Source organism: Lipophrys pholis, assembly GCF_963383615.2.
Source record: "Lipophrys pholis genome assembly, chromosome: 3".
In the NCBI taxonomy this organism is placed as follows: domain Eukaryota; kingdom Metazoa; phylum Chordata; class Actinopteri; order Blenniiformes; family Blenniidae; genus Lipophrys; species Lipophrys pholis.
The window spans coordinates 5,379,440-5,407,326 of NC_137627.1; the positions used below are offsets into that span (position 1 = coordinate 5,379,440).

General features: G+C 42.0%; 2 protein-coding genes across 2 annotated transcripts in view; one reads left to right on the top strand and one right to left on the bottom strand.

The window, feature by feature from the left end:
• Positions 1-27,887, bottom strand: part of nf1a (neurofibromin 1a) — a 63,207-nt gene that overhangs the window by 16,558 nt on the left and 18,762 nt on the right. The window contains exons 22-34 of the mRNA XM_080460556.1: positions 27,461-27,583; positions 27,300-27,383; positions 27,098-27,214; positions 26,288-26,469; positions 25,999-26,210; positions 24,925-25,086; positions 24,709-24,806; positions 23,567-23,702; positions 14,191-14,349; positions 13,556-13,653; positions 13,229-13,375; positions 13,004-13,150; positions 12,757-12,867 (exon numbers count right to left, since the gene is read on the bottom strand). Coding sequence (XP_080316682.1) covers positions 12,757-12,867; positions 13,004-13,150; positions 13,229-13,375; positions 13,556-13,653; positions 14,191-14,349; positions 23,567-23,702; positions 24,709-24,806; positions 24,925-25,086; positions 25,999-26,210; positions 26,288-26,469; positions 27,098-27,214; positions 27,300-27,383; positions 27,461-27,583 — 1,776 coding nt within the window. The remainder of the gene's footprint in view (positions 1-12,756; positions 12,868-13,003; positions 13,151-13,228; positions 13,376-13,555; positions 13,654-14,190; positions 14,350-23,566; positions 23,703-24,708; positions 24,807-24,924; positions 25,087-25,998; positions 26,211-26,287; positions 26,470-27,097; positions 27,215-27,299; positions 27,384-27,460; positions 27,584-27,887) is intronic.
• On the top strand, positions 5,874-9,529 carry LOC308107348 (oligodendrocyte-myelin glycoprotein-like; the record flags this gene model as incomplete). The annotated part of the gene is made up of 3 exons (XM_080459669.1): positions 5,874-5,878; positions 7,502-7,717; positions 8,557-9,529. The coding sequence occupies 3 exons, from the start codon at positions 5,874-5,876 to the stop codon at positions 9,527-9,529; spliced, it is 1,194 nt and encodes a 397-aa protein (XP_080315795.1).

The window sequence follows — 27,887 nt, forward strand, 5'->3', positions numbered from 1 at the left end:
TTACATACAAGGTCCCGTTTCTTACGTCACCCTGACTGTCAGGCTATATAAGGTATCAGAACTTTAAAAAGTAACTGCAGCAGTAAAACTGAAAAACTAACAATGTACTGCGCCACAAGCAGAATCACAAAATATTTTAAAATAATCCTTTATGTGAATAACAGAACAGCCAGTTCGCAACAGTTTCTTAAATCTTTCTGAAGTTTGTGTGACCATCTATTTTAAGCTGTGAAAGCACACGATTTTAAGAGTTGAGCACACGCTTTAATAAAACTGTTGACAAACATTTGAAGTGAATTGCGTGGTCGTGAACATTTACATTTACAGAGTGCAATTAGATTAATGTCTGTACAATTGTGTTTAATATATTTCTGTTTTATTGAAGCATCTGAGTCAAAATGAACGGCCAGTTTAGCTCAGCAGATTGAGAATGCGCATGTTGCCCCCAGTTTCACAAGCCACACTTCCTGTTAGTGAGTCAGAAATCACCCTAAAGATCTCTGCAGAGGAGCAGCGTCGATGCCACGAGTTCCTGTTTTCAATGAAGCCGGACAATTGTGGCAATTCACCATCTGAAGACAACCAGTATCGACACATCTTCTTACTGAAGCAGTCTGTGGTAAGTGCAGCTTAATAAGTTTAGTTATTGTCTTGGGGGACTTTACTAAATATCCATCTACAACTCAAGTAAAGGAAGCAATGCTTTCTCCATCACTTATTCTAAGAGAAATGTAACCCTGCAAGATGAAAATGAGGCTCAAGCTAAAATCTTTGGATGAAAAGTACTTTTATTATGTTTTTAAAACAAATGTGCCGATGTCTTCAATTTCTTTTAACGTGCGATGAAAGGCCTTGAGTAACATAAGTTCATTGCGTTGTGACTGAATAGAAAAAGCGGCGTGAGATGCTCAAACATCTTGTATACAAGTTGACTTTGAACCAATCTTTAATTTTAAAAACAAAGTTTTTAATAACAAAGTCTATAGAATTAAGCAGTTTCATAACACCTCAGAGCTTGATGGTCGACTAAATATATAAACTTGAAATTGATTTTGTCCATTATGTGTAAATACAAAAAGAAAAGATTTAATGTCTACATTTGTCGAGGGACCATCACAATAACACCAAGCATCAGAATAATTACACTAAAGGTGAGAGTATTTTAATTGTTATTGTACAGAAACATCGGAGCATGTTTTCGGATCAGCATTAGCAGTAGAGTTGTAAAATTTTGGCATATTAAGCAGAAAAAAAAAATCCAATATAGAGTAAACACTAAGAGACTCCTGGGGGTTAATGCTGTGAAATATAGCCAAAGTCCAACAGAGGAATGAAGCTCAACAAGATGGAACTATTAACGGCAGTGCCATAAACATATTTTTGTAAGCGCTTAAAACTGGCCTATAGAGAGACGCATTTTGAGGAAACGACCACGCAACTCCGATTTCACAACATTAGGCTTTTTTTCTTCTTCTCAAATTCACCTGATCATTTTTGAAATGGATGACATTGCTTCTTGTGTATCGCTGATAAAAAATAACTTCCTCTATTCTAGGTGCACTAAGAAGCCAGAAGACAAAGACCAACAACAATGGCTGGCGGTTTCATAAACTTTGTTTTCACATGGCTGCTATTAACAGCAAGTGGCGCTTTGACATCTGGACAGGATGACGGCTTCACTGAGGTGATGACAGCTGAAGCAAATGCGAAGGCTCAGAACCAGGTGACCGTGCCAGAAGTGTCCAGCTCGTATGCACACCTGAACATGTTGGATTCTGATGCCACAACACTGACAACAGTTGAAGGGAATCCGACTGAAGAAAGAACCAGTATTCACACAACTGCCCCCAAGATATCCTCACTGGCAACTCAAAGAGCAGCCACTCTCGCCGATTCCACTTTGTCTAGGAAAAACACTTCAGCAGTCGGCATCTCCACAACGATGGCTGGAACCACTGAAGTTGGGAACTCTACTGAATTCAAAATGGCAATCTCAAGGCTGAGCAGCACCACCCAAAGCCTCGACACAAGAAACACATCCACCGTTGTATTCGCAAGAAGCGAAACTCCAGGTGCATCTACGCGTCAATCGCAGGCCACAGGAACCACCTCGACTGTGAACGCATCAACTCAACCTGAAGAAGGCAAATCCGATGGCACCAGCCCAGCCACAGGTAGTGGTGGAGGTTTGACACGATCCACAGCCTCGGACCGCACTTCAGCTGCCACCGCAATTATTCCCATAACCAAGCCAAAGAAAAAGACAGATCCTTCAGGAGACAAGGCCAAACTCAACGCTAGAACAAACCACAGCAAAGTAGTGGCAGGGCTAATAGGCGGAGCTCTGCTACTCATGATGGTAGGGTTTTTGGTGATCTACCTAAAGAAACGGAAGCTTCAGAAGCAGAAGATAACAACAACAGACTGGGCTGGCCCGTCGCCATTTTTAGAGAGTGGGTCCAACAATGGTAATCAAGCACTGCGGTCCTCAAACAGAGTTTCTCTCTCCAGCTTCCTGCCTCAGAGACTGTCCAAAAGACTGTCCTTGCTTCCGGAAACGGATGAGGAGATGCAGGATATGACTGCCACTACTACATTCGGTAGTAAAGATTCAGATAACGTAAATGGTCAAAAGTTGGACGGAAATGGCGTGCAGGAGAGACGTGGATCTGCCCTAGTTGTTCCAGACGTGAAATCGACGGGAGACTCTAATGAAGTTGGCAAAACGTCTTCCCAAAACAACAACTCCGAGTCCACAAACAACAATTCACAGGTTACCAGCCTTAACTTGAACCGATCTGACAATCCCCCAGATCTGTCTGAAGTAGTAGAAAAAAGCAACAGCACAAATTAACAATGACCTTTAGAAACCTTAAGACCAAAAGTTTCCATTGCATCAAGGAGATGATTATTACCCAATGGTAGTCTTTCTCAGCAGTGAGGGCGGGAACCGCAGTGACTAAAGGGAAAAATTACTAATCTGACTAATGATGAAATTAAGAAGAGTGAGTTTAGTCAAATATCTGCTTCAGGTTTTCAAACGTCACATTAAATGTGTAACTTTCTTAATGGCCACTTCAGACCAGGGACCCGTTTCAGCTCTACAAGTCTACGCAGAAAACAGTTTGCAGAGGGCTACTTAGGAAAAAGTACAAGCGTGAAGCGCATGCAGATGCCTTAATATTCATTTTGCAACTGAGAGAAAAGCAGAAGGAAACGGGGAGCAGCGGAGGAGCCCGCTATGTGTTTAGCATATGACTAAGAGCTCGAAATATCACAGGCTACGCATGTACTTTCTACATCTTTATTTAGATGCAATGAGGAAGTTTGAGTGTGAATCGAAGATAACATTTAACAAGGCAATACAAAGAGGAATCAACTTGAAACAGTCTCACATAAAACTGATTTGAAGGTGGATTTCTACCGTAAAAGTGTGCGTGATCATTTGAAGAAAGTCTTTTGACCTAATCTGAAAAGTCAGGTTTGGATTTGATGGTTCTTTTAAGGCGTTATAACTGTATATAGACACAAAAATCGTACCTTTCCATTCCGACTATGCTGTTACTTCTATGTATTGTTGGGCTGTTCTTAATTTTACTCTCGACTGTTTGGTGGAACTTGTACAACAGATCCAAACAAGGTCATTATTGATGGCCTTAAAATAATCATTTGCTCCTGTAGTGTGTTCACAGAAGAGCGACCACACCACCATCATAAAACAGAAACCATAAGCTGCAGGACTATCAGTCACCCCCCCCCAAAATCACATCTCCTCCAGACTCAGCACTTTTTAGCTCCCAGCTGCAGCCGCTGCTGACTGTTGGGGTCTTTCTGAGAGAAACCACTCAACATGAAAACGTGGAACAACAGAGCTTCTCTTCAAGTTTTCCCACTGTGGACTCGGGTCTAGACAGCAGGAACCTTTCATGTGCAGAACTCACCTCTAGGCCAACTGTGTTAGATCTTGGTGTGGAATTGTTGTACATGAAGTATGCAAACTGTTTCATTGGTAATTTGAATGTCACTGTTCTGACAGACTAGTGAAAATATTTTAGACAGTTTGCGGCATGGTTTATTTAAGTTTGTTTTTGTTCCATGTTGGCAACAGTTTGGGTTATAATACTTGTGCAACACTTGTGTTAAATAAACTTCTCACTCATTTGCTGGTTTCAGCTTCATGTCATGTGTCATGAAAGGATTTAATACATATTCTAGTCAGAAGGCCTGGTGGTGTTGGTTTATGGAACATAGCTGACAGGATGCGGTTTGGTGGTCGTATGAAAAACAAACCTACTTTTACCTACCAACAGGATGCATGTGGAAGAATATTGACAGAAAAAAAATACTCAGGACTGGCAGACCATGGACCATTCATAAAGTGACTGTAGCTCAAACTAAGTCAGGGGTGTCAACGTATCAAACTATGCTTGAGTTCCAAATGTTTTATATCTTTTTGAGATGAAAATAGTTGAAAAAAATGAATAAATACTATGATCTGTAAGTTGCAAAGCACATGATGAATTGAGGCATAATGTTGAAATTACATTTCTTTTATTAAAATTTCAGGTTTGTTATATGTAGTAAAAGGATAGCTCATTATATGTAAACTTCTTAATGATTTATATATTATAATGCTATTATTTACTGGTCTTGCCCACTTGGGATCAAACTGAGCAGTTTGTGGCCCCTGAAATAAAGTGAGTTTGTCAACCCTGGTCTAAGTCATAATTTGGCAATCTGAATTATTTCATTATCACCTGTCATGATCAGGAGGATGCACATTAACGTTCCTAAAAGACAAAAACAATTACCACCAACGGTCCGAAAGCCTGTTCAAGCGCACAAAAATGTTAAAGTCCTAGCAGATGTAAAACTTTCCTCAAAAGATCTAAAATATTTTCAATACATCTATTTCCATGATAAATCAGAAATCTAAAGTGCAGCCATAATTATGCAGAATGTTAAAAAAAAGAGAAATTTGTAAATATTGTTGAGTAGTGATTCAAGTCTTTACAGTACAAACCGCTAATGCCATCAACAATGATGTATTCTTGTATCTTTACCAATGATGGATTTCCCTGGTATTGATCTGTTGCTAATTAAGCTAATTGGTCATCCGTTCAACTACCAGCTGTTCTTTTTAGGTGAAACAGTGTTTTCAGTTGAGCGTCGGGTTTAAATAATCGCATTGTTTCAGCTTATCTTTGTTAGAGCAGCTTTAAATCAGTGGGGTTGAGAGCTTTTTTTTTTTTTAACTACCAGTGTCAGTGGAAGCAGAGCGACTGGCTCATTGCAGTAAGTGTGCAGCAGAAACCAAGAAGAAGCTTAAAGGAATCAAGGTGGTCATGGAAAGAGAAATCACTAGTTTCATATATTTCCTAAGGTAGTAGTGACGCCTTTGACAGCTTAAAAAAAATGAATTTTGTAACAGAAATCAAATGCTAAATGCCGGCACGAAAAAAAAAAAGAAGCACTGTTTTATTGAAATGTGTATAAGTGTGCTGGAGCAAGGGAGCTGCTGCTGTCAGCACACAAACACAAACACACACACACACACACAGCTCCTGCCTGCCTCATCAGCAGCAGTAGAGCCGGCTCGCTGCTGCAATTCTCTCTCTCCTCTACACATCTCCTAACCCGGAGCTCCAGCTGCATCGCCAGCCCGCAACGCAGCGAGCGCAGGACGGGTGGCCGGCGGCGAGCGGGGCAGCATGTGCAGACCCATAACATCCACGCATCCAGAAAATTAGGCTGTGCACCAGCGAAACCACCGCAACAACACACAGGAGGAAAGCAACGGGAGAGACGAAAGCTGGAGCTGGATGACAGGACGACGGGCGAAAAGGAAAGATGACAGACAAACACTAGACAGGATGAGGTGAGTGGCTTCAGGAGACTTCTATCTGGGCAGGGCAGTGAGCTTTTTTTTTTTTTTTTTTTAACTCTGAATCCTATTCATGCAGGGACATTGTGCTGACTCATGAGGAGGCTATTTCTCGCTCTGTCGCAGATTACCTCTCTTAGTAACCCACTGAGATAAAAGTAACTCATTTAGCCCGACACACAGAGGAAGGACTTCTCATCAGGCAGGGCTTCGGCTGCCATGATCGCTCTGATAATGGCTGAGGATATTTCGAGAACACAGTCGTCGGGATGTCCCACGGTTCGAGAGCACAAATCACAGCCCCGGTCTTTAGACGCCTGCAGTTGTGAACGCACAGCTGATATCACCCTGAGTGAACCGAGTGTCACTGCAGCACTGCGAGCCGCGGTCCCACTGGCAGAACTTCAAACTGGTTATCATTCAGGACGGCTTATCAGGAGTCCTGCAACGGTGCAGGGCTGGTCCTGACGGGCTAAATATCAGCTGCCAGAAGGCTAATGGCTAAATGAATACAGGTTTGGGTTTGCAGAGAAACTGCACCATCAGTTGTGGTCAGGAAGAAACACTGAAGCAAAGATCGAGGCTGTTATGGAAGACAGACGAAGGATAAGGTTAGGTTTAGAAGGACCAACAAATCCAGAGAATTTACAGGGAAAAACCCCAAACAATGTTTAAGAGGGTGATCAAAGTAATCCAAAGAGAAGAACATGACAATATGAATAGATAAAAATACAAAACACTGCTTTTCCAAAAGGTTCTTGAGGCCAAACCTTTTTAATTTAATAAATAATTTAATGTAACCAGCCTATCATATCAGCTGACATGCTCATTTTGGGCAAATAATGATTCCTTTTGAGGCATGATATCTTTAAGGTATCAATACTATGCATCATCTTTATCCATGTTTGGCTTTATGGATCATTTACGTTAAAAAAGCTTGAAAAGGAAACCACAGACAAACTGCTGATTAGGTACTTAGGTACCTAATTGCTAAACTGCTCACATCTTTGCCCTGACAGAATAAACTGGCTGTTGATTAAAAGATGAGCATTAGGCGGCAGGTGAGACTGTCAAAGTCGGCAAAACTTTCCCGAAGGACTCAGGCAAACCGTCAGAAAACATAACATACGAGTATAGAAGCTGCCCTCCGTATGTTGAGCTATATCACAGACAACTGGAAACTTTAGTTGACGGAAGCTTTATCACATTAAACAGCCCGGAGACCTGCAATTGACAGACTGTCAACACAGAACCCAGTGAGCCATGTGAATGAAGCTGGGTCTTTAACCAGCATTTAACTCAATTTTTCTTTTTTGTTTTCCGTTTGACAGAAGAATGCTGTAGAGACATATTCTGCCTGTTAATGCGATTTCTTCTTTTTGTGACATTGAACTGAGCTAATTGGCTGAAGAGGGCAATGGTAATGAAATCTGTTAGGCCTGCAGCAAGTAGACACACACACATCCCGATCCATCGTCATATTTTCGTGGATGCCAAATGAAAACAGAGAGAGCATCTTCATTTAACACATAGCTGGACTCAAACTCCAAAGTCCTTGTCTCAAGACGTTTCTCCTGGAAATCTGTAATCTTTAATCCAACACTTCTCTTTCCGCAGAGCTGTGACCATGCCTGCTCCCTGCTCTGCCTCGCTGCTCTGCCTGCTCCTCCTGCTGCTGTTTGGGCTGCAGGGAGGCTGGGTGCTGTCCATCTGCCCCTCGGTGTGCTCCTGCAGCGGGGGGCACCGCGTGGTGGACTGCTCCTCGCGAGGCCTCACCAAGCTGCCGCCCGGCCTGCAGCACAACATTCGCTTCCTCAACCTCTCTTTTAATAGGTGAGCCTTCAAAAGTCCTGCACTGCAGTTATTCACAGAGAGGACGAAGACACGTCAAAGAAAGAGACAGATCCTTGTTTTTTTCTCACGAGGTTGAGGGTTGAAAAGAAGAACGATTAGGGGAGGGATGTTAAAACGGTGCGTGAAGGTCACCGTATGCAGCACTTGACTGTTAAAAATATGCAGCTGCCCCAGATAATTTGTGTGTGTGAGAAAGCCTCAACCATAGATGTCTAAAGCTGATACACTTGAGATGTTAGATAATGTTATGTTAACGTGAACCTGTGAATTAGAGCCTAATGCTAAGCGTTCTCAGAATAAATCGACTTTTCCTCCGTTTTAATATCTGTCAATATGTTAGTCTTTTTGGTTGTGTGGATATAGGCGAGTCTTTTCAGTCCAAACCTTTGAAAGGGTATTTTCCACCTGGAGTTCAGTTACTTGGGGGCAACGTGAGGTACAATCATTGGTGAATTCACATAGAACATGAGTAACTGGAATATTTAATATCCAGTTGTGAACAGACTGCCGGCAGACAACAGAAAGCCGTAATGGAGGGTTGATTTATGAATCTCTAAAAAGTACAAAATAAACTAAACCAGGTTTTTTTCTACGATTGTTGTTGGGCTGTAGCGTGCAGAGGTGATGACCCACTATGTACGTAACACTTTTTGCCTTTTTCCATTTCTTTTACTGACAATAAAAGGTTAGGACTTGTAGTTTAAGGAGTCATTCCTCACATAAAAGTTTTGTTAACTGCCGACCTTTTGCATTATAATACAGTCACTTGTAACCAAAGTTAAAGACACATTTCTGTTTTCAACCATGTGTCTTGACAGTTTGCAGGGTCTGGACAACCAGCTCAGCCACTATGCCCACCTGCGAACCCTGGACCTGTCCTACAACCGCCTTGAAACTCTGCCTCCGGCACTGCCGCGGTCGCTGTGGGACATTCGAGCAGCGGGGAACCTCCTGCGCTCGCTGGATAAAAACGACACGGCGTACAACTGGAACTTGAAAGTACTGGATCTGTCCAATAATGAGCTGGAGAAAATAGTGTTCATAAACAACACGCTGCCGAGTCTCAAAACACTCAACCTGAGCCGCAACAGGTTTTGGACGGTGCCTACCAACATGCCACACAACCTGGAGATTATCGACTTGTCTTATAACTATCTGGTTCAGATCTTGCCCGGAACTTTGGATCGGTTGTCCAGACTGACTCGGTTTTATCTGCACGCCAATCGCTTCACTTGGTTGCCTGAGGGGGTCTTCAAGAAGCTGGTGGTGCTGGAGGTGATAACCCTCGGAGATAACCCATGGGCTTGTGAAGAAGAGGACAAAATAACAGAAATCCTCAAGTGGGCTGAACAAACCCGTGCAATGGTCCTAGGCTGCCCCTGTTACACCAGACCAATATGTGGGCAGACACATCTGACGGCAACAGGGTGGGAATGGCACTCTGCGCTTTTCACAGAGTCTTCGCTGTGGGTGAACAGCAAAGGTGAAACTCTGTCCTCCGCAAGGACTGCGGAGGTCACGTCTAACTACCAGGTCAAATCTGCGTTGTTTGAGACTGCCATTTATTCAGATAAAAGAGGCATGAATGACTCTGATGACCAGGCGGTACTTACCTGGACGTCTTCCACAAGTTTTGAAAGTTTCTCGGCACACACAAGCACAACGGCACGCCCGAGGGCTCCAACCAAAAAGCCCAAAGTAGCTAACTCGAGGAATAAAGGCTGCGGGCTCCACATCGAGACTCTGAATTTGACTATTGCGGTTCTGGTGGCGACATTTGCCTACTTCTGAAATACCCGTCCAACGATCGGAACTCAACCATGAGCAGATTCTTCTGGAACAGTAGAACATATGACCAAGTCACTCTACTTAGAGCCTCCATTTTCATGATTCCTGTAAAAACTGATGCGACTGTTACTGCCTTCTGTCCATCACTGTTTCAACATGTGCAACATAACAAAGTCTTTCAATTTCCTGTATGCAAATACAACCTGTGTGAATCTACAACATGGTCAAGTACTTCAAGTATTAGTAGACATGTTTTAACCGTAGGGTTGCTCAAAATATTGATACTTTTAATGTTTTTCAATATCATGAGCTTAAACTGACATGGCCTCTAACGACAACACAAAAAATACTAGCAAATACTTCTGCTGTAACAAAAAGAAACTCAAATCTCCAATTGAATTTACATTCAGAGGCTAAATGAGTCAAATGAATGGAAACCAAAAAAAACATCTTATACTTAATTAAGCCATCAACTTAATTCAGCCTTGGTATTGAAAGAACTATAAAGTATTAATAAAAAAAAAAAAATCCTATCACTGTATTGAAGTTTCAAAGTATCGTGACAACTTTAATCACCGAGTGTGCTAATGTCAATGCTCAAACTCCCAGTATAACGCCTGCACACCCACAGCCTGCTTTCTTCATAAACTGCTAGTGCTACATTTAGCCCTGCTGAGCCTACAAGCTATTACATTTCATGATTCCAGTGAGTACTTCTCAAGTTGTCGCTTATTGAATAACAAGGACTCCAATAGCCGAGTCCTCACGTGATAATGAGTAACTACTAAGTGAACATTTAGTGGGGAAGGGCTTGTTCTATTTCACCATGAGTGGACAAATAGTATAATGTAATCCATTCTAACGTAGTGACAAGTATAAGTACAGAATATGCAAAACAATAAAATTTTAAAAGAAAACACCAAAGCACAAGAATAGAATATTTACACCGATTAGCCGGAGGAGGAAGATTCTGCAAAAGATGTAGTTTTCTGCTCCATAGAAGTTCGTCCAATCAGATTTGGCCTCAGTGAATCTAATTCTAATGTCGGTGCTGTTGTTTTCATACTGAAGGCCATGAGTCAATCAACAAATCTGGGCGGACATTACAAATTATGGCTCCGTTTACATGATATTTAAAGTGAAAACGATTAGTTTTTGTGTGTTATTTGTCAGAAAAAGTTCTCGTTTATACGGCAACGTTTTGAAAACGATGTCCATTTACACAGAAACGCTGAAAACCAGGTAGTTAGCATGGCCAGGCCACAAGTTGCCGTTGTTGGTTGTGTTTGTCACACCCACACTTGTGTTTTCAAAAAGTTGTGTTTTCAGTGGCTCCGAGCATCATTGTCGTGTAAACGGACACCGAAGATGCAAAGAAAGTCTTCAGGTTCCACTTGTCGTGTAAACGGGGCCCAAGTCTGTGTTCACACTTGTAAAGTCTGTGCGGATTCAACCAAACCTCGGTGCTACTGATCACGCCTGGACAAACTGTTCTGAACCTTGGTGCACGCCACACAAGTGGATCCAACACTGGTGGAGAGAAGACCTAATAGGCAATCGGGTCTTGAGCCTCTTTAAAACCAGCTCTGGGTGATTCAGTTCAAAGCAGATTGGATCAGAACATGGACCAAAGATCGAAGCATTAGACACCTCTCAGCAAAGTGTTTGTTGATGTGGGCAACAAAGGATTTAGTGTGACTGTTTTAACTCCTTTGTACATTCTATAAGCTCTCTGTAACGTCTCAACTGGTAAAAACACCACACTATAGTCTTATGAATGCACGTAGCGCAGCACTCAATATTGTGGAAGTTAGAAAAGTTCTGAGGCCTAGTTTACATCTTAAAAACTCCACTATGCCTTCTGTTTACATATTTTTGGTGCCACATTTAAAAGGCCAGTGTAGAAAGAAACAAAGCAAAAGAACCACAATTCCGTCATTTCCTTTTGCCTTGGTCTAGATCAGTCATACAAGTGTGAACGCAGTCTTATATCCTGGAAGTCTTATATCTGGAGGTCTGACCTTGAAATAATTCAGCAAATAAAAAAAATAAATAAAAAAAGCAATGTACTGCCTCATCCAAACTTCTGTCATATTCAGGTTGACGGGTACGTTAAAAAACTGAGGCTGTGGTAGAAGAATGGGGACATGTTGGCTGGAGATTCAGATCTGGTGACCTTAGGATAAACATAAACAGTTTGGACAGTGCAAAGTGGCGTCAAGTCTTCAGTAGTATTCAGCTCGCCTACGCGAGTGCCAAGTCCAAAATCTTTCAGTTATCAGCATGGTGACAAAAACAATGTGATTCATTCAAGTGAACTGAGAACAGCTAAAGCACTGCAGCTCCACAAACCACCAAGAACCCACCTGCGGCTTTGGCAACTCCTATTATAATGATGATGGACTGTTGACTGTTTTGCAAATACAAATAAAGACATTTGGTCACTGATGCATGGTCATTCTTCACCAACTAAAAAAAAAATGCAGATCCAATGTTTATGTGTCTTTCTTCTCTACACTTGAACAGAGTTTGAACTTCTGGAAAAGGTCTTCCATAAAAGTGTCCGACTGGAGAGAATTAATGCAAGATATTCTTAAGGTATCCTTGTAATGAAAAAGAGGTCAACTGACAAATGATCAGAAATATTAAAGCCATACAAAAGGAAATACCTAAGGCAGAGGTGTCCAACACATTTTAGTTGAGGGGCCACATACAGACTAATTTCATCTCAAGGGGGCCAGACTGGTAAAATGTGGGCAACATTTTTACTTTGCTTATACATGATTACTGTTTTGGTTTTGTAAAAATAAAAACATTTTTAACAGAAAACGACTACAATGTCAACATAAAGCCAATTTTACTGATAATTTCTGATGTAAAATACAGAGAAATGTCCAAAAAAGATTCTCCTATAGCTGTTGCATTATGTATGTTTTCACAAACTCCCCCTGACAGCACAGCTTTGAAATCAGGTTGATAGCAATGAGGTTACTACCTTTCATGGCAGCATCACCGATATCTGAGCTCGAGTGTCAGTATTGTGTTGTGTCCACTATTCTAAATCAATGTTTTCAATGACTTTTTTACAAATTGCTTGGTGGTTTGGCGGACCAGATCGGAGCGTCTTGAGGGCCAGTTTTGGCCCACAGGCCGTGTGTTTGGACACATGGATAATAATAATAATAATTTCAAAAAAAAAACACCCTCAAGGACAAACAGCGTCTTCCTACCTGCGGGCCACATAGTAGAAAACTGGATTTCCGGTCTTGGAGGTTCCTGCCTGGTAGAAAATGTTGAGGGTCTTTAAGGCTTTAAACTCCTCCTTTTCATGGACCTGGTGCCTACAGAAGAAGAGAGAGGGCTGAGGACCACCCACATCTTCATTTACTCAATACTCTGCTGTTTAGCGCAGCCTTCTCGGCTCTCCCACAGTTCAAGCAGAGATCCAGTATTGATGGATTCTGCTGGCAGTCCTACCTCGTCATGAACTCCTCAAATTTAGAGCTGGTCAGGTTGAGACTGGACCAATGGGTGTCAGCTACAGGTTTGTGTTCTGGAGGTCCTAGATAGGCCAGCAGGGTAGCCATTTTATCGAAAGGTCTCCTGCCTACAGCTTTGTGGTCCCTAGAAGAAATCCTTATTAATCATTCCATCAAGACAAGAATTGTGATGAGCTGTCAGCATTAAAGAATCTTTCCTCACCTGTTACTGGACAGGTACTGGCCAATTCTCTCCTGGTTGTTCCACAGGAGGCGGTGAAGAGCCAGCACATTGCCGTCGCTAATGAAGGACAAGCTGTGGTTCACCGAGTCGCTGGGCGGAGAGTCGGATGCTATATCCAAGAAAAACCTGTCATGGCGAAAGCAAACACAAACTTCAACCTCAAGACTGATATTCATGATTGGCACGTCAGAAGCATCAGAAGCCCCCGCCACCCAAACCTCGAGGTTTACCTATTAGCTATACATCGAATTATTGTAAACAATGTGTTTGCAGCAATGAATGTGCCAACGACAGCTTGGTTCTCACCTCCTCGCTGCATCAAAGTTGCTCTTCACAAAGTCGTTAAAAGGCCTCATGTGTTCCTCCTTTGTAAACAGTACATGGTTGGCGATGCTCTGCAGGATCTGAAGGAAACACACAAGTGTCACTTGAGAGTAAAGCGTGCAACATTTGCATTTAGGTTTTAAAAAGCAATAATGAGATCTTGCCTAAGGTGGTGGGTCGGGACATGAATGTGTCTCAACATCCTGAACCTTTCTAATAATCCTTAAGTTCTAAAATCTCCACATCAAGCCTAAGTTTGGATGGGTTAGGACGAGGTAAAGGATACCGCTCAAATTAGTTCTGATCAAAATATAAAAATGTGCAGTATGCTATATCCTAAGAGATTTGCACGTGAATATATTGAATGAGATTGAGTCCTAATGCCTTTGATGCAAATCCCTTCTGAAGACACAAGGGTGTGGAGAGGGAGCAAAGTGTACAACATGATGACTTAATGGGCAAAAACGTGCATACAGAAAAGAATTAGTCAGCAAAAGAAAAAAAAGAAAGAGAACAAGTATCCCTTAGCATGAACTCAAGTGAAACGCATCATAAGTATTGGTTTATTATCCTTGCATCAATCTGCACCACGGAGGTCCGGCAGCCACCAGACGTACCTTGGACATGAGTTTGAGACCTCGTTCTATCCTGGGCAGGGGCTTTTTGTCCAGGATGCCGGCCTCGTACGGAGACACGATAGCCGGGTTGACAAAACGCAGAAACATGGCACTGCCCACCGCACCGATGCTGTTCTGAGGAAACCGCTGACTCACCACCTGCGTGGGGGGAAGAAAGGGGGAGTGAGGATAGACAATGGAAGGTGGGGGAGGGAAAACGTAGAACAGATGGAATAGGAGAGAACAGTGTGAGAAAGGGAGCCAGTTGGAGCAAAAAGAAAGAGAGAGTACTGCAAATTGATTTGAACACATTGAAGAGCAAAGTGGGGAATGGTGAGAATAACAAAATGTGCATGTTTCATTATGTGTGACGGCAGAATGAGCTGAGCCATGGCCAGAACGGCGAGAGATGCCAGGTGGAACGGTGGGGGGAAGACAAATGTAGGGAGACTTGGAAACAACCCCAGTTCTTTCTGGGCTGTAACAAGAGCATAAAGAGCTTCATCCTCTCTCCAGTTACAGCCCAGGGAAGACTTAAGAGAGAAACAAAGCAGAACAAGAAACCTCTCTGGTGGTGAAAGATGGAGGTTGTTATAAATTAAATGATGGCAGATGACAGATGTGGAGCCATGAGTTGTGGTGTGAAGCAGTGGATGGTCCAGCCACAGACGACCGTTCGCATACATTCCAAGCTGCACATCACATGTTGCTTTGGAACAAAGCACAGCCGTGTGTGGGATGCGACTTCAGACAGGTTACAGAGTAACCTCACTAGTCCCTGCATAGGACATCGTGGTCCGTCTCTCAGTCTCGACAGTGGAAGACCACAAACAAAAAATAGGTTGTCGAACATATTTATGTTAAATTCCTACAACTTAGTAATGGATCAGTTAAGTCTTCAGACCGACGTCCTGATAGATAAAGATCTTTAACTGAAGACTTTGTATGAAGGTTTTCTCTTGCCTACCTAAACTAAAAATGATTGGATTGGGTCAAGAACAACCACTTATCATAATCAACTGGATCTACAACTGAACGTCAGACAAACAGTCTAAATATATAATCCTAATTTGGACTGCCTTTGCTTCTATTATCAGTGAAATTTAACATAAAATAATTCTCAAGAGCTCTTGGACCGCTTTTTTTTTTTTTTACCTACTTAGGACTGCTAGTACAGATTCAGAGAGATACTGAGAAAGTAATTAATCTAGGTGCTATGCAGCCAGGAGTCCATGGACCGCAAAGCTTTGGCATATTTTAAAGACTATAAGGCCACATCCTGGTTTACTTGTAATTGGAAGTTTCCATCGGTACAACAGAAGGCTGAGCTTTCAACTTTCAGGCTTCTTGTCTGTAAGAACCAGCCCCTCGCTTGAGTTTATGAGGCGGATTACCTCCTTTACTATAAGATCGGCTTTAGAATCTCCTTACAGATAAAAGTTTATAGTTGGGGCTTGCTCAGGGCAGCCTTAACTATTCATTATATATGTATCATGAGATTTATCATGTGTCTTTCGTCTAAAACAGATTTTTTCTTTATTTCTTTGTTGCTCCTTGCAGATATATTTATTAGTTAACTGGTCACTGTGTTGTAGTTCAATCGATCATCAGAGTTGTGTCCTTACCATAATTGCTCCATGAGGAAACAAGTTTTGTCTTTATGCCGATTGGCACCTGGCCCACTTGGGGGCCACCGAATACTTAACCGAGGGACTGGAGAAAGACTTAAAAGTCAACTGAGCTATTGAGTTCGTTGTTAGTTATGTAGTAGGCTCAATATCTAACAAACTCAGAGGAAAGGGGCGGCACACTTGGAGGGTATGCCACAAAATACCTTACAGATACCTGTGGTGACTGGCCCCATCAACCAGCCCACTCTTTACCTGAAGCAGGGTTGGTTAGTTTTTATACCTGAAGTCTGCCTTGCCACACCCAGGATTTTCAGGTTCTCCCAGGCGCCAGGGCCTAACCCATTGTGTCACCATTCGGGAAATTTACTCTTCTTGTAAATGTTCTTTTTTCTCTTCAAGGTAAACAATGTCGTAGCTCTCGAGCTCAACTCGTCAATGTGTTTTTTTTCTGAGATCTTATTACATTAAAAACACCTGCCGTGTAAATTAGAGCAACAAAAACCAATTTCAATGGAAGTTTAGAGATTTGAACAGTCTTGTCTCCATTATTTCTGTCACTAGTTAGTAGTGGATAATATAGACTGTACATTCAGCACGAGCCCATCAATTAGGTGGAGTATAGATTGTCAAACTAAAACAGACTGAGAAACGGATCAAGAGAAAGTCATGTCCAATCAGGGAGCACTGACACTGAACCGATACAGCACATTGAATCTGCATGCACGAGCACACACACAATACATTCGCCGTCAAACAGACCAGAGTTCGACAAATGCAGAGTAGGATGTGACTTTCAATCACAGAAACTGGACTGTAAGTGCAAAATCCAATAGTGACACGATAAACAGACACAAAAAGTAGAACAGCTGCACTGATTAAATCTGGGTCAATCTTTGTTGCAACTAGGGATATGAGGTCACGCATGTCGATGGCCCATCAGGGATTTTACCCCTACACAACTAAAAAAAAACAACCCAATTCTATTCCTGCTGGGGGAAAAAAAAGATATGAACTAACAAATAAAAGACATAAACCTATGTTTTAAAATGACATGAGAGAGAATAGCCCAAAATTGAAATGAGCCCTCAACCTCAACCAACAGGTCAGAGCGTTAACTCCTGTCTCCTCCCATTATCTATGAATTCTCTTGTCTGAAGAGGATCTCCTGAGAGAACTGGAAGCCTTTAACCTCACTAACTGTGTCACATCACTCACCAACATCACCGCAACAGACAGACTGTAAACAAGGCAAAGCGAGGGAATCGAGGAACACCGTCTCGGCTGTAAAACCTCCATATTAGTTCTGCTGATGGTATTGTTGCAATACATGATCCTTCCAGGAAAAAATACTGATATTAATGAAGTTCAAATAATGAACATAGTACAATAAGAAGTTTTCCAGATGGCTCCACTTGTGACTTAAATGCCAGAAACACCAGATTGTAACAAGTGCAGTCCTGGACTCAGACCTAAACTCATCTTTGTTTAAAATCAACAAATTCAATAGTTAAAATCAATGGTCGGCTGCTGAAATCAGGCGCAACGCGGTTCGTCATGCACAAAATTCAAATTTTCTGTGACACCCAACACCACACCAGCTTTTGACCATAAAAGTTAGGACTTCAAAAAAGTCTTGAAGTGTTGTTTCAGCAGGGATACGTCCAAAAAGAAAGGCTCTAGAAAGAAATGCCTTCCTGGACCAAGATTGGATCAGTCGGCAATCCAAGGATTTTGAACGGTCAAATGAACACTGAACCTTTTAATAGTGTTCCTTAAATCTTTGCCTTACTGAAACACACCACTTTTATTAGGAGACACACATTTGCTTGATTATTTGGTCAGGAAACCAGGCTAAAACTCTAATTTTAACAACCAAAGTATTGAAATGCGTCAAACAGATCGAACTCATCTCACACCACATTCTGTTGGCACCTTTTCTCAAGGCGAACGACACTCACATATTGACAGGTTGGTTCAAATTCTTGTCGTAGGCCATTTATGGACCTTGGTCAGTGTACCGCGATTCATTTCTTCACCAAACAGACTTCAAACCACTTTGTGTCTTGACCATTAGAACCAGGACCATCTTTTGCTACGATGGTTCCTCTGGATTGGCGAGAATTGACCTATAATTCATCACTTAGTCTTCCTTGGACTACAGAAAATTACTCTTCACTGTAGGACTGTAATACTCCATAACACCTGCTGTGACCAATGACCAAATTATGAAAAATATGCTGAGAAAAGACTCACTGCACCATGAGGCATTACGACGCAGTAATAACTTTAATTTGTTAGTTTGTCAGTGCCGGTAATTATCTCACAGTTTTCTCATATTGAGTTTTATTGGCTAATGTACCGTACTGTTCTGACCCTCTTGGGAAAATTATTCTTCTGCATTGGACCAATCTAATCCATGAAAAAAAAAAAAAAGCACAACTATAATTTGTAGGGGTTTAGATGCCTTGCCAACACTTCCAGTGATAAAGGTGAGAATAAGTATAAGTGTTCATGTGAAACAGGGACACTCGGTTCATAAGCTTACTTCTTTTTGCACAACTTGGGTATTCACCTTTTGTACAAACCAAAATAACTTCAATTTAACAAATGAGGCTTTTAGTCACACGATCATTTAACACCAGCAAAGAATCTGGTTCTAGAATCTAGAACCGTCTGCCTGAAATAGCACCATTAGACAACATTAAGTGCTCACGAGCGGCTCGACATAACAAGGTAATGAGTTTTAGTTAATATCTGTTTTCTATTGTGACTGTGTCACAAAAATAGATCTGCCACTTTAACGTCTGGTGTCTTTCACAGTCGACTTGCACATTATTTTTATGTACGGTTAGCAACCAACCATTTTGCACTGAAAAAAATACAATTAAAACAATTACAAACTATCAACCGCAGATTAAAACGGACTGAAATTTGCGAGATGCAATCTAAATGCAAACGGCCAAATGATAAACAGGAGCACACAAGCTGACGTTACCGACATCGCCGCCGTGTTCAGAACTTGATCTAGACTAAATGATTCAGTCCAACCGGTGCAGGAACAACAGTGTTCTTATTTTTAGTTCAAACACACCGAGGGAGAGAGGAAATGGTGCTGTGGCAGGCAGGGCTGCTATCAAGGTGAACTTTTGCCTGTTTCTTCTTATAAATACACACATTTTACACACCTGGGGCTCACAAGGGAGGTGACAACATTCTGGATCTGACAACTTTTGGTGACCTGGCTGCAACAGAAGTTAAGTCTATGTTCAAAGTACCACCAGAGGAAATCTATCTACACTTTAAATATCTACACTCATGGTAAATACAGCTTTTAAAAAGGGTTTGGCTCCAGTAGTTTGAGTCTGGCCTCACTTCCTGTATGAATATGGTAAAGTAGCTGTCGTCATTACTCGTCACCACACCATCTTGTGGTATACGGTGGTATTACAAGACAGTGCGATGCAAGGCTGGTTTGTTTGTTAGTTTGAACGCTTTCGATAAACGTGACAACACGAGTGTCGTTCCCTCACGTTTCATTCAAGTTATTTTAGTTCACTCAAACAACACTTGTGTGAATATATGTCTTAAAAACGACAGAGAAACTTAATCAGTACTTTAATATTCTAGTAGTGAAAGTCAAACTAGAGCCATTACAGATTTAATGCCGTCAATGATATAGTTTTCAAAGAGAATTGTTAGAACAAATAACTAATAATTTTGGCCATTCTGAATGTAATAAAGCCATCTTAACCATAATTGGGAGCATTTGGAGAATTTCTATGCTGAATGAGTGAAAATGACGACCTTCCATTCTTGACAGCTACTTCTTCAGGCAAACTGCACAAAATCTTCAAGCCAAAAAGCTTTTATTTTCAAGAATGCAGCCATATTTATCTATTCTCATATTAACGGCAGCAGTTTTTATATTTTAAAAGTAATTTTTAATGCTTTCTCAGTCATTTTATAACTCATAATATATTTTGCAAAATGGTACAATAATGGATGAAAACTCTTAACACTACCATCAAGTTATTACATTACGGGGTTTGGTACATTGAAAAAGGCCAAAAGTAATAGATTATCGGTTTACAGGACCCATTTTGCACTCAAAATAAATTAAGATGGGTTTATTTATTTCACAATGAGAGCATGGTTCGCATCTGACAAGTGTCTCTGTAGTTTTTCCAGCTAAAAACGGTATTAAAGACTTTCGGTAGATGTAGGACTAAGAGCTGGCTCCTGTGGGAGAGAAATGTAATCAGTAACTCCTTTTCTGAGTAGTGAAAGTCAAGCAAAAGTGTTTAAATGCTCCCAAGCACCAAAATTTGAGCGTGAGAGATGAGTTTTGAAGGGATATCACATATAAAGAAAACAAAAACAAAAAAAGCACTCTCACAGTCATATATGGCGGAGAAATGTCACCATACATCTGAGGAATCCAACCCATGACAGATGGAGGCCAATTTATCAGAATATTTCATCCAAAAAAAAAGAAAAGAAAATACTTTTAGTGTCTTTTACGAAGCCAGGAGCTTAAGCAGCCGAGTGTGAATGTGTGTGTTTAAGTTTGTGTTTGTTAAAACAAGCCAGATGAGATGGAGGAAGGTCATTTTTAGTGCAGATGAAATGTTCTGAGAAAATGTCTCCTGAAGTGCAGAGTCCAGAAAGAGACGAGAAGAGAGAATGCTGCTGTTCTCCCGAGAACTGTTAATTGAAAATACATTAAAAATGGCGCCGATATTAGTACGATGATTTTAAAGAAAGGGTTGTACACAAAGTTGAATATGAAGAAAACAAAAAACAAAAACAAAAAAAACCCCCACCAAATCAGAACCAAATTTTTTACGAAATGAAGAAATCAAAATAATAACTCAAGAAATCAAATGAATAAAATGCAAAAAAAATATATTTTTTGCTTCAGGAAAAAAAAAAAAAAAAAAGTGTCTGAGGGAAAATAGATTCTCCAAACTTACGGCTTTTTTGTTTTCCTTTTTTTCTTTTACTGTTGCTTTATTCAGTAGAGAGTGGCAAGTAGCCTACAGAACAGAGATGAGCACAATCATGGTCACAGCACCGGCTACACACACACACACACACACACACACACACACACACACACACACACACACACGCGCACGCACGCACGCACGCACTAACACCCACACACGCGCTGCACAGCCCCTGGCCACTCGAGGTGCACACACATTCGGATCTGGTAAAACACAGGACAAAAAAAAAAGTATCAAAAACTCCTGTTAGAAAAGACTTCATCACTGTTGCGGGGACTGGAAAGCGTGTCCATGCATGCGCCAGCGTGCTTGAACTTCAGAAGACTCCGCTACTGTGCGTGTGTGTGTGTGTATGTGTGTGTGTGTATGGCCACACGCTTGCAAAAGGGAATCCAGGATGAAAAATACGAACTGAAACATGGTCAACACATGAAAATAACATAAGAATCCATCATCAGAAAACAGCTTTTGTGAACTTTGTGAATAACATGGATGAGAGCGGAGAGTCCTTTCCGCTGTGGTCGGAGCGTGGAGCAGCAGCAGCAGGCGGCGGCGGCGGCAGCAGCGGTGTGAAGCTGCATGGACACTCAAGTTGAAAACGGCAGGAAAGGGTGTGTGTGTTCAAAATGGTGCGCTGTGTGGAGAAACTGGGAGATGCTGACATGTGGAAGCATGTTTAGGTTTTGGCATGTTATGGACTCGATAGCTGTGATCACACCGAATCTGTACCGTTTGGGGAGTGGGTATCTAATGTTACTCTATTAAGCCTCAGGATGAATAAATATGAGCTCATAGAGAAAGAAATTGTGCTTTACTGTCATTTAAAGAAGCTTTAGATGGTCAATTTATAAATATGGGAGTTATATTAAAACACTGAACCGAAAAGGAAAAGCAATATTCCTGATTAGGGATGCACAATATATTGCAAATTTATTGTAATCATGGTATCAATATGCACGAAATGCATGTAAAAGACTGACTGAACTGTGGTAAATCATGTTGCATTGCTCTGCAAATTGAAACCCCACAAGTGTGATTAAGCCGTAAAAACGTGCAGGATTCAATTTTATAAAAAAATTAATTGACTGAAAGCTCAAATCGTTTTTATACCTGGTGAAAGAAAAGTAAAGAAGCAAATCTACTAAAAATGGCCGAAACAACGCTGCTGGTGCCATTGTTGTTATCGTCTATGTACTCATGCAGGTGCAGAAGCAGAAGAACTATTTATTACGGCCGTGGTGTGCATGCACAGTAGCAGCGTTTCAGAAAAGATGCGTCCTCCCGCCCCCGGGTAACGATGACTTTCTGTAGATGAATTTGGTTCCAGTAACATAAAAACATGGATCCATCCTGTTTTGTATCAATTTTCTCTGCATCATTTTGATGTTTTTAAATCACCATTTGAACATATCAGCCTACATGAGTACTGATATCTGATAATCAGATATTTCTTCAACATGACGATGAGTTGGTCACCAGATCTCAGCCCCACGGTCGTTTTTGGATGTTCGGCCCGTGTGTGATGCCATCGTGTCAACATGTGTTGAAATCTCTGCCAAATGCCCCCGGCACTAAGGACGAGCCTACAGAGTCTTATTTAACAACAAAGATTAGGTGTGATCACAGTTTTCTTCAACTTTGTGCTTCTTGAATGTAGTGATTGCAGTGAAATGTGGAACAAAGTCTAATTATTCCACTTAAGAACCCGTTTTTCTTGGTTTTACTAGTTTTTGCCATCAAAAGCGAGTCGGTTCTATTCGGAGTAGCGGCAGAAGACGTGAACATCGATCACCATGCGAGAGCGATGATAGCTTTTGCATCTCTTGTAGCCGGACGAAGTTAATACTGGTTAAATGGAAGGAAAAACTCCCACCATCGCATCTTATATGTTAAAGAATAAAATTCAGATCCAAACAGTATAATTCAATCTATCTCTCAGACTAAGATCAATCAGGTTAATTAGCTTCTTCCTGTGCATGTTCCTTTCAGAAGAGATTCTCATTAATTCCAAAGAGAAACTTTGGAGAACGTCACAGCTGCTGGATGATCTTAACATCCACACTGAGGACATCGCCTCACTAACAGAGACATCCTGTTCACCTTCTGTCAATTCCTTTCTTGAAGTAAAAGTTGGGAATAAATGGACACGTGTACTTTATTTATCTGAACAGGAAAAATAGTGTCTTATTTAAACTATTTATAATCCTACCCATAAATTCTCCTCATCTTTTCATGAGAACACGTCTTCCTCGGAAAAGGAATCCCTCTGACCCCCAAATATCCTCTGGTGGTGTTCGTGAAGCGGTCTGGTGAAACCGGGACGGGACTTCCTCAAGCCTCAGATTTAACATTCATCAACTCTCATGACGGCAAAAGCTAGAAAAAAGCTGGGAAAACGGGGTCTTGTTCTAGAATCATCCTGAACATTAACGGTCCGACCGTAGCTTCAGGTCAAATGAGGTGAAACTTTCTGATGGTTGAAATAATGAAAGAGGTGTGTTTGGATAACTGATGTCGAGCCGAGGCAGACAGCGGTGAGCGGAGCAGCGCTGGGAGCTTGAAATGTTTGAGTGACACTGCGCACACACACACACACACACACGACTGAGAGCGGAGAGAGTGGCTGAGCAGCTGTAAGGAGGAGGGGCATGGTGAGAGAGAGCGAGAGAGCGAGAGAGCAAGAGAGTCATAGAGAGAGAGCGCGAGAGAGAGAGAGCGGGGGAGGTGGGGGTTTACCTGGTATAGACAGTGGCACACGCTGCGGAGCTGTGGGGGGAACTCGCTAGAGGAACCGATGATGGCCTGGAAGAAACGCTCGGTGATCTGCAGCAGGTTCCTTTGGTTCTCCTCCAGGTTCTCACCCTGCTCCAGCCTGATCAGACAAACCAGCAACCAGACGGTTTAAACCAGATGTTCCGTCTACGGGACGCCTGAGCGACAAGCCACCACGCAAACCAGCCAAATGACCAGCAGAAGGGAACGTAGAGAGGAAAATATCCACTTTTTGATCAAATTTTCTTTGTTTTAACAAAAATCTAATTTTTTTTCTTTCAGGAATTTCAGCCATTTTTTTTTAACAAGTTCAACGATGTTTTCACGTGCAAATCTGAAAAATTTGATCTCCACTAATGCCGCATTTACACGACAACATTTCTCGTGAAAAAACATTTTAGCATTTTTTGTTTCAGAAAAGTTTCACGTTTACGTGGCAACATTTTGAAAACGCTGTCGGTTCCCACTACTAGCGTTTAAGGGGTTTTGGCGCGCTTTCAAAAAGTTGTTTTCAGTGTAAACGAACAGCCAAGAGGCAGAGAAAGTTTCCTGTTTTCACTTGAAAATGTTGTCGTGTAAACGGGGGCCGGAGAGTTTGCTTTCGAAATGTGACTTTACTTTTCATGGCTTCATCCTTCCACATCTCACTGCAGGAAAAAAAAAAAAGGTTATTGTTATCAAAATAATGCAGATCATAGCTCATATTCTGTGTGGTGTCTGTGCTTTAACTGCTCAATAAGCATGTACCTGTAACCCACTGAAAACCAGACAACGGCCCACTTTTGGGTTATGACCCATCAGTTGAAATTCACTGGTTTAAACTATGGAGTTTACAAAAGAAAGAAAAGTCTACAAGCACGAAAAAACATCTCAATTCCATTATGTGACACTTGTTTGACATAAAAGGAGTTGGGCTTTTTTGGGATTGGAGCCTCTTGCGGGATCGTTTTGGCCCGTGGGCCTTATGGTAGACACCCTCAACCTCAACAGAGGGGCAGGAGGCCTACATGCACGGTGATTGCAATATTATATTAAAGGAATATTTGTTTGTAAAAGAAACTAAACCGTAATAATCCGATCAAAAATGGAGAAACAAAAGTCCTGACCTGGTGGGGTCCACCTCGAAGCTGATCTGCTCTGGAGTTGTGATGACTCCTCTCAATAGCGGCTCCAGTAGCTTCTGCAGGTAGGCCGCCCCATAAACCTAAAAAACACACACACACAAACAAGAAACAAAAAATAAATCACACTATGTCGTGACGAGACGATTCAAATTCCACAACAGAAAGTCACGTGGGTTTCTTCACTTATTGTTTTTCTACCTTGAAGCAGAACGTCATGATCTTGCTGGCCAGGCTGTTTCCTCTGAACAGAGTCTGCATGGAGTCGGCCAGCTCCACCTCTTTGGAGAACATGTTCCACAGCAGCTGGTAGAGGAGGTGGCGGGAATCGAACAGGGTTACCAGCACGCGGGCCAGCTCGTCCTGGAGATTAAACGGAACACGCACTTCAAAAACACACTAAATGGATGCGGTTTTCATTATCAGTGCTCGATTTGCTTCAAGGAGACAAACAAACTGGAAAAACTACAGTCATTTGACGATAATAACTACAAAGTAAAAAAATAAAAATAAAAAATTGGCGTGGGATCAAAATATCCTGGATGTGAGCGTACATGTGTGTTGCAGCCCTCTTAAGGATTTCTGGAACATTTAGAATGTTCAAAAAGAGAAAATGAAAACTCCCTCCTTCAAACAAAACTATTTCCAGGAAAGGTTGTTAGGTTTCAGTTCCTCATCCTGCTCAAAGACAAACAATATTAAAAACGTAAACCTTTAGTTTGTGGCGTTACCTGTTGTAGTACTCACGGATCAGATCACATTACAACCTGGAGTCACGGTTTAGGATCAACACAATAATAAGATGAAAATAAAAATTGGACTAGACTGTCTCACACTTGGCTCTTTGACCAGAGTCTGCAGATTTAACCCCTTATAGGCCACTCATTGAAACACTCTTTCAAGAGTAATTTAAAAATATGTCCGTACTAAACATTGTAAATAAACACTATGTGGGATTTCTATACAATAAAACTAATTCAACAGAATTACTTCAACCAAAATAACACACACATTACCATTTCTATACATCTATAGATATCGCCATCTTTTTCATTCTTTTCGGTCAGTAGATAAGGGGCCTTTTCAAGATGAGTCCGACGAACAAATTGAAAAGTGAAAAAGGTGACAAAACGTGTCTGAAGCAGGAAATACCTCAAGTCTGGATTGGAATCAATTATCAGTGTGAGAGAAATGAAAAGAGATGCAGAAGTCACTTGCTAAATAAAGGGTTAATCATGCTGTGTGCAGATTAGACATGAACTGTGGGCTCCGTACCCACTGCGACCCAGGAACCACATTGGCCAGGGCCATGGCGATGGGCAGCTCTCCCTGGTCCCCCATCATGGTGACCAGCTCCACCAGCCTCTCGAAGCGGTCCGCCAGCACCGTCTCCGCCAGCGTGTCGAACTCGGTGCCCTGCTGCAGGATCTTGGTCAGAACCTCCATGAACGTGGCTCGGGTCTGCAGGTCCTTATGGTATCCCAAACCTGAAGCGCAACCAACACTTTTCTCACAATGTTTTCCTCAGACGAGCTGAAGCCTCGAGGCCTGTGTCTCGACTCACCGATGGAGTGCATGAGGCCGCTGTCCACGTTGGCGTTGAGCAGGTTGGACATGGCAAGGACGGTGCAGTGGCGTAGTGATGCCAGACGTCGGGACATGCCTCTCTTCCTCCCTCCCACCGCCTGACCTTCATCTTCCACCTCGCTGCAGTCGTTCAGCAGGTTCATGAACAGAGTGAAGTACCTGCAAGCCGTCACAAACCACAGCAGGAATGTCAGGAAACAACACAAAGTCGGGGGGGGGGGGGGGGGGGGGTCCCAGGTTTTGGGTGAAAACGCTTCGTCGTTGCGTTTCGTTTCAGAAAAGTCTTGCGTTTCTTTTCCAAGTCCCAAATGCTCCAAGAAAAAACACAAAAAACTTCTGCTTCATCAAGATTAGATGACATGAAAAGGGTTGCAAAATTATTTTCAATTAAATTCATTTAAGTATCATTAAATTGGGTTTGTTACAGAGTATAAATCTTGAATGAAATATTGCATTATAATACAAAACAGTAGGTGCAATGATTTTTCTGCAATCTTAAAAATTAAAATCAACCAAAGAAAGAATTATACAGCAGTTATGGTCATATTTTCTTCATCACTAAGTACAATCTTTTCTAGCATATAATTTTGAAAGCAACTTAAATTATATATATGACACCAAACTCTAAGCCAGAAGAAGGACGGGCTTCGTCCTAAAGTGGCCCACAGACCAGGAGTTTAAACCATCCACCTTGAGTCTAGACTGTGTATGGCTGCCTTTCACAGTAGAAGCAACAACAGATTCCAAACAGCGTTCTGTCAACAGAGAAGATCCATGTTGGTCTTACTTGAGGAAGAGCTGCGATTTGGCCTCCATCAGCTCAACTCCGTCTCCCTCTTCAGGCTGCAGAGGAAGACCAGCTAACAGAGAGACCACAGCCTCCATACTGGCCTGGTCCAGGTCCCTGCACATTAAACACACACAGGACATTGATGAGAAGGCGGCTCACTCAGATGCTTTCAGTGTTGAATGATGCGAGACCAACCGACCTTGTCAGGCACTTGATGTCGTCGTCTGCAGCTTGATTGGAGGTTCCCATGACCCAGTCCGTCAGGTACTCCACCATCTTGTTCCTGAACGCAAGAGCACGAGTGAGAAACGGATGCAGATAGAGCTTCACCGCATGCCACTGTGAAGCAGTGTCACCAACCTGAACTTCATCTCCTGACAGAAGGACAGGTCGTCCCGTCTCTCCATCATCACCTCCACCAGTTGGCACAGTTTGGTTTTGATCTGGATGGCGTGGACCACGTTACCCAGGATGCGCACGTACCTGAGGGGGTGGGGCACGGGAGAGTCACACTTTGTTTAGGCAACTATGGTTAAGTGAAAACAGTATTTGTTTATACAACATCACCAGAAATGTCCAAACTTACGGCTCAGTGTCTCAAAGTAAATGTGGAAGACAACATTTCTGAAATGTGAAGTGTTGTACATGCGTCAATAGTCTTCCTGCGCATGTGGGAGCAGATGCATAAAAATTTACAATTCCAGATGGATGCTTGCATCCTGAATCAGCTGAAATAGTGGCGAAAGACGGTTGAATTACAAAAACCCAGCACCCACTAGTGCAGGGC